Below are 14,610 nucleotides of genomic sequence, written 5' to 3'. Positions count from 1 at the left end.
CCGTAGATGAAACGTTCGAGCAGCTGCATGTATCGATGTTTTCGTTGGTCTTTGTGGGATTTGAGTTGTTCTGGTGCATCTTTTGGAGGCTGTTCTATCACGCTTTGTGGCCCTTTGTGTGTACATGTGTGAGGGTTTTTGGAGTCGTTTCGTGTTGTTGTGTAGAGTTATGCGGTGTTTTATGTCATTTTGGGTTGGTTTGCAGAGGCGCCAGGAAGTGCAGAGTCCCTGCAGCGGTTGGCGTTCGTCTCCATCCAGCCTGGCACAAATGGCACGCTGGCACCAACTGATAAAATATCTCTGGCTGCTCTGATTGGAGCTGTTTACTGCTTACTGCTGCTTATTATATACTACACTGTGACACTGTGGAGACGCTCGTTAGGAATCATAAAGGTTTTATGAAACAGGAGAATCACTACATGATACTCTGCTAGAGACGTTTTCTTTTCATCCATCTTTTCCTCTTACAGCGCTGAGTTTACTCTTTTTAGATTCTCCATCTTCCTTTGCATGATTTTGACTGAAACTGTCTCTACTCCAACCTTTTCTCTCTGAAAAACATTTGTCTTTTATGGACATTTAACAGCTTCCATCTCCTTCTTTCCAACCTACCAGAGTTCTCTTTGGACTCGGACTCAGAGTCGGAGGTTTCCGAGGACTCCGAGGTTTTCTCGGGCAGGTTCGGCAGCTGGGCGATGTCCATGGGCGTGTCTTTGTACTCTGGATTACTGTGAAGGAACACGCAAATGATAACATTAACATTTGCTGATTAATCTCCTCATTTAGTCTGATATCCATACACACGATAAACTGGCTGTCACCAGACTCCCTTTGCAAACACAGTTTCTTGTTCTAAATCCACTCTGATCCTGTATTTGATCATGACTATAAACCCCTCTATTTCAGCCCTGCTCAGAACAGGCTGTTTCTGTGTCTGTACCTTTAAATATGTAAATGAGCTGTGTCTGACCACGCCCCCTCTCTGGAAGGGCTCAGCTTTCTCCCTCCATGTCCTGTTGTTTACGGTGAGAAGTCAGACTCAGAGGGCAGAACAAACACCTAGCTGTGGGAAAATCTCCAAACGGCCTGTTTGAGCACACATTTTCTGAAAAGTGGAGCAGGCAAAAGATGGAGAGGATGGACTTTTCTCATCATTGGTGGGGAAGTTTATTTTACAGAATATGTGACCTATAATGCATCATTCTGACCCGATTTTAATCGTCCAATGTGGTTTGGTATGTGGGCAATTTTATGTGCTTCTTGATTTTTCTCTTTCTATAAAAAAAACACAAAGTTTGGGAACGTGTCGATCTTATGACCCTGTTACTGTCATCACTATGACGGCTGATTCTAGTTGACCTCTGACCTGAGGACGTAGTTGACCCAGATGATGTTCTTCTCGTTGGCGTTCTTGGCGTTGATGGCGATGGTGGCGCTGGACTGGATCCAGATGTACCCGCTGTTCTTCTGGATCCACCGGTAGTACTTCGTCACACACTGACCCTTATTCATCACTGAGAAAGAGAGAGGGAGAGGAGAGAGAGAGAGGAGGGGTGTTAGCTTATGTTGGATCTTGTGTCCGATCTGTTTGACATCACACTGACGGAGCATGTTGTTTATCACACGAGAGAGAGAGAGAGAAAAAAAAGGACAAAGGAAGGAAGTGTTTGGACGCAGGGCGAGAGAGACAATCAGGAAGTGAGAGAGAGAGAGAGTCAGTCATCAGGTGTCATATGACAGCTGGCTGTGAGCTGCTCTGCTGCCGCCGTCATTAATCAGACCAACACACACTTCCACCCTCTGAGCGTATGTGTGTGTGTGTGAGTGTGTGTGTGTGTGTGTGTGTTGATGTCTGTGTGTCTCTGATAGGACTAACACAATACAAACTCATACTGAGATATATCAACTTCATAAAACAACAGTTGTTTTGCAGCTGTGTGCTAATTCAACACATGAAAATGTAAAGTTGAAGCATGTTGACTAATAGCATGTTAGCATCCCTGAAGACAGGACGGTGTATGGGTGTACCCGACACAACCTCCAGTGTTGAAAAAAGAAGCCGATGCTGAAAAGCCAAAATCATGCAGTTCCTCGAGTGACCACTAGAGGCTGGCTGCAGAAGCACAGGAAGTCACATACACACCCATTCTAAAAAGCCTGTTTTTACAGCAGAGATTAACATGTTTACAGCCTGGTTCAAAAAAACAAATAGATCTGATTAGATCATGTCTCGATGGACACACACTGTACGGGGGGTGAATGTTTTGATGACTCATCTGTTTTGATTTGATGAAGGATAAGAGTTATTCACAATAAGGCGTGTAGCTGACCTGATTGACAGTTGGGCGTCGTGTAACAGTTTGTCAGGAGGCTTAAAACCCGCCTCAGCTCTCAGCCTGTCGTTAGGTTAACTGAAAGTTAGACTGAGACAGCATTTCCAGCATGGAGACCGCCATCGATGGGACTCCAGAGCCCCCTGCAGGAACAGATGGGTGATGCCACTCAGGCTTCGTCCATTTCTATTTACAGTCTGTGTGTTTAGCCTGTTTTCTTCACCGTGCAGTGAATCCTGCTCTTCTTCTTCTTGGGTTAATTTTCGGACAAATCCGTCCATGAGTCCTCTCACCTTTGATTATTAGAGTTTTTGCTTTAAAAATGTGTTAAAATCTAAGATAAACATAACCCTTTACAGAGCTGCAGTACCCGCCTTTCTCCACCAGGTAGTGCTGTGTCACCGTATAAGGACCCTGTAGTCTTAGGGAAGGTTGCAGGTCCCCCCACACACACACACACACACCCCCACCCACTGCTCCGCCCAGCAACGGCACGCAGGCAATAAATTTGGCTAAATTAACCACTAAATGGTTATCTCAAGCAATATGTATTGGCATTAATCAGGAGCGGCTCGAACAGAAACAGCCGGAGACGGGGGGCGAGGGGCCGCTCAATTCATATCCCTCTCGTCCGTTTAATTACGCACACAAATAGGATTTTCCTCGACAGAGAGGAAGTAGGCCTGATTTATACAAAAAGAAGGCCAGTAATTAAAACTATTAGAAACTAATAGCATTGTTTAAGACGACATCCCCAGGGCCGCTGTAATTGACTTTGGTCGGGCGACATTGGGTCTCTGTTTGCAGATTGAGCGAGAGAGAGAGAGAGAGAGAGAGAGCGAGCGAGAGAGAGATGGAGGGAAAATAACTTGTTTGCATGTTAAGGCAGAGATGGTGAGATCACGTCACCTTGAATGTGACCTTGCTTTGTTTGTACGGCAGAGTAAATAACGACACAATGAGTGCACACACACACACACACACACACACACACACACACACACACACACACACACACCACACACATAGACACACACACTGTTCAGATGACTGCAGGTCCTCAGAGAACAGCTCAGTGTATCAGCATGTCCAATGGAAGAGCGCACAAACACACACACACACACACACACACACATTAATACAGGGCTTTATAACTCCAGCAGACTGCACACTGTGGCGTACAGCACACACACACACACACACGCACACACACACACACACACACACCGTCTCACATATGAATCCATGCTGTCAGCTGATGTTCGATACACACCACAACACACTTACGATCAATATTCAGGACATACTGTATGAGGGGCCACGTAATCAATACTGACACTGACCTTCCTGCTGATTCTTATTCTGGAGTTTTTACTCTTCAACAGTTTATTTCAGTAACTTTGAGTTGTTGTTTTTGTCCCTGACAGGCTCCCATCCTGTCTGACTACATCACAGAGAGGATCTCTACAGAGAAAGACATTTTCATTGAAGAGGAAGAAGATCTTCATGAAGCAGAAACACCTGCTGAAGTGCAGCAGCCAGTATGTCCTCCTTCTAACTTTAGATTCTGCTCCTGAATGCTCTGGATTTGTTTGGACCAGAGAAGGTAGACGGTTTTAAGACACCCCCACACGGCCATTTTGGAACGCCCCTCAGTTTGCCAGATATGAGAGCAGTTATCAGGTCAAACCAACAGGTGTTGCAGCGATGGAAGCGGACAAGAGAAGTGGTTCAGATAGAAATGATTGTACCCGACCTAAAAAGCCTCTGCATGTTTCTAATAAGCTCCACGAGCAGAAACGTGCTCAAACTAGGATCAATATTGGAGATGCTTTTGAAAAATGGAGAGAGGTTAGAACACAGAAAGGTTTACAGACCGATGCAGATCTGGATAAACACTGAAGCTACAGTGTCCACCACATGGTGACCTGTGTGAGCATGGACTCAGTAGTACTCGTTTTGAACACTGCAGCCATCACAGTCTGTTTCCCCGCTGCAGGATGAAACTATTTAGTGGAGCAGGTCCAAACTTGTTGTTTCTATTAGTCATTTAGACCTGAGAGTATGTTATAATGTCACCGTGCAGGTTGTAAAATAGTGGAATTATCCCTTCAGATCCTCGTGGAATCAAACAGGAAGCTTTAAGATATGCTAACTGAACCTGTCTCTACTTCCTGTCTCGCTCTCTCTCCTCGTCTTACAGGTGAGGTTTACAACCCTCTCCTCTTACTCCTCCATTAAATCACCCACCCTCTGATCGCCCGCTAATGAAGGAGAGGAGGAGGGAGAGAGAGAGAAAGAGAGAGAGAGAGAGAGAGTGCTGGAGGCTCGCCCGAGGCTGCAGGAGAGTGAGCGATAGATTAAAGGAGTTCTATTCCCTTTTAAAGCCTCTCCACCTCACTTTTTTCTCCTCATTTCCTCCGTCAGCTCTCCTCCTCTTTCTCTCTTTCACTCAATGTCACACCTTTTTCTTCTTTCACTCCGAGTCTATCGCTCTCTTTTTTCCCTTTCTCTCCCCTCCATTTTCTCGCCCCTTTCACCTGTTTCTTTTTTTTTTTTTTTTAGCTCTCTTTCTTCTGTTTGATCTGATGGATTTCCTCTTTGGTCTCGTCTACCTTTCAGAGTAGCTTTACCCCGTTTCACCTGTGTGTGTGTGTGTGTGTGTGTGTGTGTGTGTGTGTGTGTGTGTGTGTGTGTGTGTGTGTGTCTGTGTGTGTGTGTGTGTGTGTGTGCGTGCGTGTGTGCCACAATGTCATTGAGGTAATAGTGTAATGAAACTTAGACATACAAATACAGAACTTTTGTTCACCTTTAAATTGTAAAAAGTGAAACAGGTGATGTCTCAGTCAATATCAAATTGTCTACAGCATGTGTGTGTGTGTGTGTGTGAGTGTGTGTGTGTGTGTGTGTGTGAGTGTGTGTTTGTGACTCATGTCATTGAAGTCGTTCATGTTTCTTTCCTCATCCCAAAAGACTTTTTGTGTGTTTTACAAAACTATGTGTACAGATGTGTGTGTTTGTGTGTGTGTTTGTGTGTGTGTGTGTGTGTGTGTGTGTGTGTGTGTGTTTGTGTGTGTGTGTTCATTAAAGGCCCTGTTAGTCCAGAGAGATGGGCTCTGCTAAAACGCCTGCAGGCTTAAATCCTCCGAGTGTTCACTTCTGTGCTCGTCTCTCTCTCTTTTTTCCCACTGCACCTGAACGCCTCTCATCCTCTCTCGCTCTCTCTCTCTCCCTCCCTCCCTCTCTCTATCTGTCTTCCTCTCTCCCTCCCTCCCTCTCTCTCTCTTTTTTCCCACTGCACCTGAACGCTTCTCATCCTCTCTCTCTCTCTCTTTCTCTCTCCCTCTCTCTTTCTCTCTCTCCCTCTCTCTCTCCCTCGCTCTCTCCTGGTGTCTTCTCCGTCTGTCTCATACCGTCTCTCCACACTCCTCAAATGTCTTTCTCTGTCTCCTCTTTGTTTGTATTATTTTTATTTTGTTCTAAATGATTTTTCTCCTCGTCTGTGTGGATTCACATTTCCTTAATTCAGAGTGTTCACACCGAGTCCAGTTGGAGACAGCAGGACTCTGGTCCAGGATCAGGACTCGTGTGGACATGAAACAAAAAGAGAATCAGTCTTTTAGACTGCTTTCCTTTCCTTCTTATCCTTTTCTTACCTTATCTTCCACCTTACCTTTCCTTATCCTTTCTTTATCTTTCCTTTCCTTTTCCTTTCCTTTCTTTCCTTTCCTTATTATCCTTTCTTCTTTCTTTTCCTTTCCTTAGCACCTTATCTCTCTCTTTCCTTCCTTCCTTAGTGCGTCCTCTCCTCCCTCTCTCTCTGCTCAAAGAAACATTTTTACGGCGGTCGACAGCATCCGTTGACTTGCTGATTGACTTTAGGAAAAACTTTCTGCAAATTGAAAAACACGCAAATGAAACAACCAAAAACTAATTGCAACGACAGAACGTGCTGCAGAACCCTTCGTTGGTGTCGTTGAATGTGCAGCAGGTCGTGTTAATTGTTTGGGCTGCTGGAGGTCGATGACCCTCGTCGACCTCCGCAGTCAATTTGTCTCTCTTATATACTTTCCCTTTTCTTATTTTTGCCGCCTCTTGATTTCATTTCTCATAAAGACGGCGGCGGGTGCAACATCTTCGGCGATGAGAAATGAGCATTTTGTCGTCTGTTCTTTTTTTTTCTGTATCTGCAAATCACTCGTTCACATTTCTCTGAGAAAAGACGAATCTCCCGGCTCATCCCCCGTGCCGAGTATTTCTCTGCCTACAAATCACTTCCTCCCCCGTTCCCCTCTCTCTCTCTCTCTCTCTCTCTCTCTCTCTCTCTCTCTCTCTCTCTCTCTCTCTCTCTCTCTCTCTCTCTCTCTCTGTTCTCGGAGTGGAAACGAGGACAGATTGACTTTGAGATCTGACCCGAGCTAAGACCGGCTGTCAGCAGGTAATGATAGAGACTTAGGGAGTGACGCCTTTTCACAGAGAGGGATCACGCCTCGTCCTCCACTTAAAAAGGAGCCTTTTAAAATTTAGATCCCTGTTGAGAGAACCGGCTATCCCTCTAAAATACACCTTGATCGATTCCCTAACTATCTGACTCCTGCAGCAGCGGGGGAACCGAGCGCGGACGTGGAGATAAATCCCACCGAAGAATCAGAGGCTGCGAGCTGCTGCTGTTCTGCAAAATCAGAGAGAGAAAAACTGCACAAAGTCTCATTCTCACCTTTAATCTGAAGCTGCTGGACGACTGAATGCAGAGGCTGCTTTGAGAAAACACCATGATTTTGTGTTCTCGAGACAGAAGTTTGTGTTCAATCACACAGAAAGCTGAGAAAACAAATATAACTCTAACCCTTTTCAATCACAAAACGTCAAACTATCACATCTAAAGGCTTCAGATTTAAGGTATAGAACTCGGAAACGCCCAGACTCTCAGACGGGCGATAAAAGAGTAATTTCAGTATTTTAAACCTGGAACAATCACATGTAAGTTCTTGTTTTTGTCCCTGACAGGCTCCGATAGTTTTTCTAACCCAGAACTTCCTCCAGATACATGTGCATTGCGTTCCACCTCTGCTCCGTTACAACTATTTTTAAAGATTTATTTTTTGGCCTTTTTGTGCCTTTATTTAGAGGCAGGACAGTGGATAGAGTTGGAAATCAGGGAGAGAGAGAGAGAGAGCGGGGTATGAAATGCGGGAAAGGAGCCACAGGTCGGATTTGAACCTGGGCCGTCCGCTTGGAGGACTACAGCCTCCGTACACGGGGCGCGTGCACAAGCCACTGCGCCACCAGTGCCCCACAACTCTGTGCTCCCTCGTCCGTCAACACTCACAGGCTGCGTTCTCGGAGCGCAAGAGGAAACTTCTAGATCAGGGTCAAAGTCCCTGAATTAAAACCTCTGATGTGCAAAAGTCACAAAAACTCATACAGACAGATTCCTGTTTTATGATCGCACTTTATTTAACGCTGCACGATGCTGTTTTCTATCTGGCTCGGTGCGGTCTCTTGATCTGTGGATCGTCTGTACTTCTGCATTTATCCTCATGTTGTCTCTCATGTATCTGTTGGGTCTCCATGCCCCTAACCCTAAAGTCCTTCAGGACGATACTGAAGTAGTAATAAGGTAGATGGAGGTTTTTTTTCTGTCCACAGCGAACCAGAGCTAAACGTCATGTCAACACAAACCAGACTTTCCTCAGTCCAATTAATCGAGAAACCTCCTTATTCCTAAAACAGAATCATTAAAGCGCTCTGAATCCGCTCCCTCTCAATCAGCGACGAGCTCACCAAGCCTCGGATTCAAACGCTCCACAGAAAGGCCGATTTCAGACCAATCTGAGCGCGCTCTGTTTGACAGGCGAGGATGAAGGGAAGGGGAGACACGGAGCACCTCCAGCGCCCTCAAACCATCCGTTCCTGAAAACCCCCCCCTTTCAGAGTGGAAATTAATTTTGAAAGAAGAAAGAAAAAAAGGAGCAGGGGAGGTGACGGGAGGCGCCGTATTAGACTACGCTCCACTAAAACCGAGTCATTTAAAGCGTGCAGCTGCCAGCTCGCCTCCCTGACCTCCGTCCTCACCGCAGACAGCGAGGAATAATCTCCCTCCGTATTTCACTTCCTTCCTTTCTCATGTTTTACACATCCTCACCTCCCCTCTCCGTGTTTCTGACTGACCCCGTCAGGCCGCCGTACAGTCCCTTCCTGATTGCCACGGCTCGGGAACTTTCGCAGACGGTAATTGAAAAAGTTTGAGGGATTTTATTTTCCCTGTCGAGGTGTGTGACATCGTTCCGTTTGTCAGGTGTTACTGAAACGCGCAGGTAAAACGCAGTTTAACAAAATGCATTTCAATATTTGAAACTGTTTCTGTGTTTGATTCATGAGTCTTTACGATCTGTTGTTATGAGCTGGAAGGAGAGCGTTCCTGTCTTAGAAATAAAGTTCCTGATCTGAAACCTTAGAGGAGAAAGTTCAATCGTTTAGATTTTTAATATTTATGTGCCTCTGAAAACATTCACAAGCCAGACGCATGCACTTAAAAATAAACATCAATTCTTATTTTAATAACTTGTTGTGGAAAGAAATGTGAAAATGAAAATGTTAAGACAGAAGACGGTGTGTTCACATTTGGCACGATTGTTTTTTACCCGAGTACACTTGCATATGTACCCAGTGCGATACAGCAGGGGGCAGTGTGCACATGGTTTGCAAATCCGGCAAAAAGCTAAAAAGAAGAAGTAACCATGGCAACCACTCTCGGACAGATTCTTTTGTTGTTACTGGGACGACATCAACGACCCTCTTCCTACGACCACTTGGGGGTCAACTTTCTGATAGATTTACTGACATTTTTCTTGGAGTCGGAGTGAAAATCTCACGATGACGATGCGCTTCATGAAGCCTACGATGATATCAGGATACAGTGATTCTGATGGATTCAAGTCTGTCATATAATCGTACAAAACGATATCTGATTAACTGAAGAATGTCAAAAGCTCCTAAAAAGGTCAAGGTCAGGATTCATTTATGAAGTTTCACCTCCCATCACACTTCATCCCTTTACTTCTTTTCCACACTGCCTCCTTCTTCTTCCTGCTGTCAGCTTAAATCTGAGTAATTCGTTAAAGGTCCCACACGAGTCAGCACGACGAGATATTGCTGTATCCGTATTTAGTCCCACCTCATAGGACATAGGAATGATGACTCAAAGATTTGAGATGTTACATAACCAACATTTGTTTCACCTTCCACTCTGCTCTCCGCCCCGTAATCAGCTGAAGAAGAACCAGACTGCAGCGAGTCTGAGGTTTGACTCCCATCATGCCTTGCTGTCCTTGCTGTTGCGGTTGTTATTGTTTGGCGTTCCGCCCAAGCGCCTTCACTGCGTCCCGACACGCCGTGAAAACGCTGTGCAGCTCTGAACGCCTCCTCGGCTTTTACCGCCACAGTAAAGATCGGACCGCAGCAACAAACAGCACGCCGCAAATCATCCTGACAGCCACTAAACAGGGACAGCAAACCTCTGCTTCAGAGTGTGTGTGTGTGTGTGTGTGTGTGTGTGTGTGTGTGTGTGTGTGTGTGTGTGTGTCGCAGAGGCGGAGTGTATTATGCCTCCTGACAGGGGTAATAAGATTGTAGAGTCGCTGCTGTGAGGGAACCTTTCAGAGATGCAGGAGAGATTCTCTCTAAGTGGCCTTTAGCTTGTAAAGTTTGATCTAGAAATACTTTGGCGATGAAGCTCTTATTACGGTGGATACACCCGAGATAGGGAGGCTTGTCCCGATATTTTCACTCCAATATTTTCAGCCCTCGTCTTTGGGGACAAAGCGTCCAAAAGGTCAAGAACATTTGAGAGTGTCTTCAGTCAGGAATGGCTGCAATGGAACTCAAAGACTCCTGAAAATATCTAGATCATTTCAAGACGACTGCTCATGAATTCGTCCTGATCTGTTTGTTCACACATGCACTTCACAGCAGGAGACTATCCCTGTCAGACAGGAGGGGGGGGACGGATGAAGCAACAGAGTCCTCTTTACGACACTATAATGAGGATATTTATCTTTCTATCAATGCTACGTGTAGTTGAAGAGAATCTCAATGTGAACTAAAGAGTGGAGAAGAACATACTGGAGAACAGGAAACATGCAGCAGCAGGTTCATTAGAGCACGGAGATGGTAGAGGTGGCGTGCAGACAGTCTATGGTCGTGCAGCGATCACAGGGAATAAACGTCACCACCCCCTCCCACTCGCTCCAGGTGAATTCTCCTGATTATATCCTGCTGCATTCTCACATCAGCTCACTCTGACTTTCTGCAGAATAAATACGAGGAGGCTGGAGGAGAAACTCAAATATTCAGCTGTTTGTGTTCACACATGAGGCTCAGAACAAACACTTCAGGAGTTTTTCAGGAGTTTTCTGCACGTGTGAAAGCCCTGTCAGAATGACCAATCAGTGAAGAGGATGTCGTCAGGTGGTGACAGTTACTCACAGTCCAGGTGACTCTGTCTGATTCCCTCCACGTCTTCAGCATGAATGAACTGATAGCACCGCTTCCCCACGATGTCCACCGGAGTCAGGTCCATGTAGTCGCTGATCCTGAAATGCAAAAAGAAGAAGAACTTAATGTTAAACTGCTAACCTCAAATATGAGTTAAAAACAAGCCATGGGAAAGTATCGGATAGTGAAGATTATCGAAGGTTTTAGTAATTTATTCTGAATGATTGGAGCACATTTCATCAGCGTCTCCTCAGAGGAACGATTTCCAAAGAAATGTGATTCAACTAAATAATAACTCTATCCCGCTGTAAGCTGTTTCAGGCTATGTTTGCACTAATTACCTTGAACTCAGATGGGCGCCATGAATTCCTGTCACACCATCAACATCACAGTTAAACTGAATTAATCGGGGTCAGCAGTATGATGTAACCACAGCATCATCTTCATAATCCTTCTTTCATCATTCAGAGAGACAGAAAGTCACGTTTCAATCACTGCAGCCGTCAGATCCTCCATTATGGTTGGAAAAGCAACGCCCACTGACAAGTCCGGGCCCCTGAAAGGCCCCGTTTATGGCCCCTCCCCACATGTATTTTAACACATACACATGCACATTGCATCAGTACCGTTAGCATTAGCCTCCTGGCTAACATTAACCACTCGGTGGATTTGCTCTGATCAGCTTCTGGAGCTGACTGAAAGTTTGTTGCAGGTCAACGTTGAAGTTACTAAAACGAATAAACCTCGATGGGCCCCTCCATGTATCCAGGCCCCAGAAAGCGTCCCCCTTTTTGCGCCCTTTTTGAAACCTGAATATAAAAAATACAGACAATATTTCATATGGTTTAAGATTAAAAATATTAGGTGCTAAAAAAGAGTGCAGTTCCTCCAGTGTCCACTAGAGTCTGTCTCCTGCAGTGAGTCAGTCCACATAGAGCCCCATGTTAAAATGTCCAACTTTACAGCTTGGTGTCTTAGCATTTGCTAACCCCGCACTTCAGCTCCACCCTCTGCTTAAATTGTGTCATCTTTTTAATTGAGCTTAATCACATTTTGGTATGCCAGTATGCTTTTATTAAGACTCAAATCAAAGTATAATTAATTCAAAGTTATCTATGTTTCTGTCTGGTGCTTGCTGCTAAAGGAGAAGGACTTCTTAGGCCCCTGTTAGCAGACAAGTATCTGCAGGATCTTGTCTTTATTTTGGTGCTGAAAAGTTTCCTGTGTCCGTATTTGCACCACTCAGTGAAACTCCTCGCTGCAGAACGATCTTCTCTGTGTCGTCCAGGGAAGCTAATAGCTCGACAACAGAGAGTGAAGCCTGTCTGTCTGCTGAGCAGGTAACACACCTCAGCTTTTTAAAAGGTTTAATTTGAACTAATGTGCCGCAGGATAGACGGAACAATTTCCCCGCTATCGTTCTGATGGAGGGCGGGCGGGTGGGCGTGCGGGGGGGGAGACTAATGTCTGGCAGGCAGATAAGAGCACACTCTGTTCTTTGGATGAAAAAAAAAAAAAGAGAAAACGCTCTTTCCACCCATTTTCTCATTCTCTTAGAAACTCATCCTCAAAATGGGGCTGTAATGGGAGCGACGCTTGTCTGTTCGCCGCACAGACGCTTTCTGTCGCTCCGCATTCAATATCATCGTCTGCCTTGCATTGTCTCCCTTTTTTTTCCAGCCACAGAAAAAAGCAATCTGTCTACTACCATTTTCCCTGCTCTGTCTTTATAATAAAACATGAAGGGTTTATTTATTTATTTATTATTTTTGTGGTCTGATGTGAATCGCTGCTGGGCGGCCGGTTGACTCCTGAGCGAGATCCTGATCGTCTTCATCTGGACGGAGGGCAGCAGCCGGATCCATCAGCGACATACTTCACGCGACTCATCGATGAGACGCTACGGCACGGGGTGACAACTTCATCTTTGAACCATCAATGCGGGGGCGGGTCCAGACTTTTCTGACTGGGGTGGTCTAACAGGGACGCTGACTCATGAAGGGGGGGGGGGGAGACCGGACAGTGGACAGATTCAGAAATCAGGGAGAGAGAGAGAGCGGGGAGCGACACGCGGGAAAGGTGCCACAGGTCGGATTCAAACCCAGGCCGCCCCCTTGGAGGACTACAGATAAAGATGGGATAACTTTTTCAGACGTAACTCCCGCCCTTTTCCCCCTCCTCTACCTGTTCTCGCAGTACACGATCTTGAGGTCCATGTTGACTCGGGTGACGAACATTTGGCAGTCGATGCGGACCTCGTTGATGGTGGGCGGGGGGAGGGCGTGGGCCACCACCACCATCCCCATGATCTGATTGGGCACCGAGCGGCTGTGCGTCAAAGCCATCCTGATCCGCAGACGTCCCGTGACGTGAATCACCTGGACCAAAAATAAAAAAGCAAACAGAGGGGGAGGTTAAGGTTACAGCGATAGAAAACAGCACCTTTTACTGGACACGTTCACCCAATGAGTCCACTGATCTCGTCTATTTTCATACATTTTCTCCACCTTTAAAGGGGACATATTCTGAAAAATCCACTTCTACAGTGTTTCTGAACATATATCTGAGTAACCTGAGTGTCTACAGACTCACACAATGTGAAATAAACCCATCCAGTCCTTTGTTTGTGGTCTGCATAAGTCTTACAACACAGAGACTAGTGCTCCATTTATAATGTGCTCTCCTTGTGATGTCACAGTGGGATTCTGGTAAAAAAAGAATCCCCTCCCCTGGTATCTCCACCCATAGACTCCACCTCCAGCCTAGAACAAAACTTTTGAGCAGGTCCGCCATTTTTTATTCTCGCTCATTGCATTTGACTTTGACTTCACCAAACTCAGGCGACCCCAGACAAGTAAACAGTCATGTTCGAGTCATGTTAGAGCACATTTAGGCTTTTTCATGTTTAATAATGTAGACAGAGGACAAGAGGCTGGGAGGAGGCCCTGCAGGTTTTTTTTTTTGTTTTGGCGTTGGCTGTGGCCCTCAGAAGCCTGCGTTCAATATGTATGTAATATATTTTTTTAATCAATAAAAACACCTTTCAGGCGACCCAAAGTGAGGTGGGGACCCCGAGGTTGGGAAACCCTGTATTAGACATGAATGAAAAAAACATTTAAAATGTTGTGTAACCGTATTTGTTGTTATTAAAAGAAAATTTGGAGCCTAGCTCCTCCAAACGGGCAGCCTGGGTTCGAATCTGACCTGTGACTCCTTTCTTGCATGTCATGCCTCTCTATCTCTCTCACTCTATCCACTGTCCTGTCTCTAAATAAAGGCATAACCTAAAGAATTAAAGAATCTTAAAAGAAAGAAGAAAAAAAGAACATTTGTTGTCGGTACAAACATCAATGTCTTGGTGTCTGAACCTTCCAGCTTCACGTCTCTGCTGCCATACGACAGCTTTAACTGTGTGTGTGTGTGTGTGTGTGTGTGTGTGTGTGTGTTTCTCTCTGAGTGCAAATGTGTGTCGTAATATATGCATGCGTGTGGATGAATATTTATGTGCGTCTCTGTCTCCGCTGTGATTTGCATGTGATCTGAGACTGCCAGGTGGAACATGGTATACAACACACACACACACACACACACACACACACACACACACACACACACACACACACACCCCATGCTGATGATGGATTACTTCATTTAGACAGAATAACAAAATAAAAGCATGTTCTGAATGTTTGTACTTGAGATTATTTAAGTTTTATCAGGAGAGCAACTTAATTTAAAACAATAAATAAATAATTATTAAATTCATATATTTAACTAAAAA

The 14,610-nt window shown here is 45.3% G+C and overlaps 1 protein-coding gene across 3 annotated transcripts in view; it reads right to left on the bottom strand.

The window, feature by feature from the left end:
* Positions 1–14,610, bottom strand: part of LOC132992995 (neuronal PAS domain-containing protein 3) — a 241,719-nt gene that overhangs the window by 6,861 nt on the left and 220,248 nt on the right. For all 3 annotated transcript variants that reach the window (XM_061062620.1, XM_061062621.1, XM_061062622.1), the window contains 4 exons: positions 13,014–13,207; positions 10,821–10,927; positions 1,367–1,514; positions 613–728 (listed from right to left, as the gene is read on the bottom strand). In XM_061062620.1, the coding sequence (XP_060918603.1) occupies positions 613–728; positions 1,367–1,514; positions 10,821–10,927; positions 13,014–13,207 (565 nt within the window). The remainder of the gene's footprint in view (positions 1–612; positions 729–1,366; positions 1,515–10,820; positions 10,928–13,013; positions 13,208–14,610) is intronic.

The sequence above is a fragment of the Labrus mixtus genome, chromosome 18 (assembly GCF_963584025.1).
Source record: "Labrus mixtus chromosome 18, fLabMix1.1, whole genome shotgun sequence".
Classification (NCBI taxonomy): domain Eukaryota; kingdom Metazoa; phylum Chordata; class Actinopteri; order Labriformes; family Labridae; genus Labrus; species Labrus mixtus.
The sequence above is the reverse complement of the archived record's forward strand: the minus strand, read 5'-3'. Positions and strand labels throughout refer to the sequence as shown.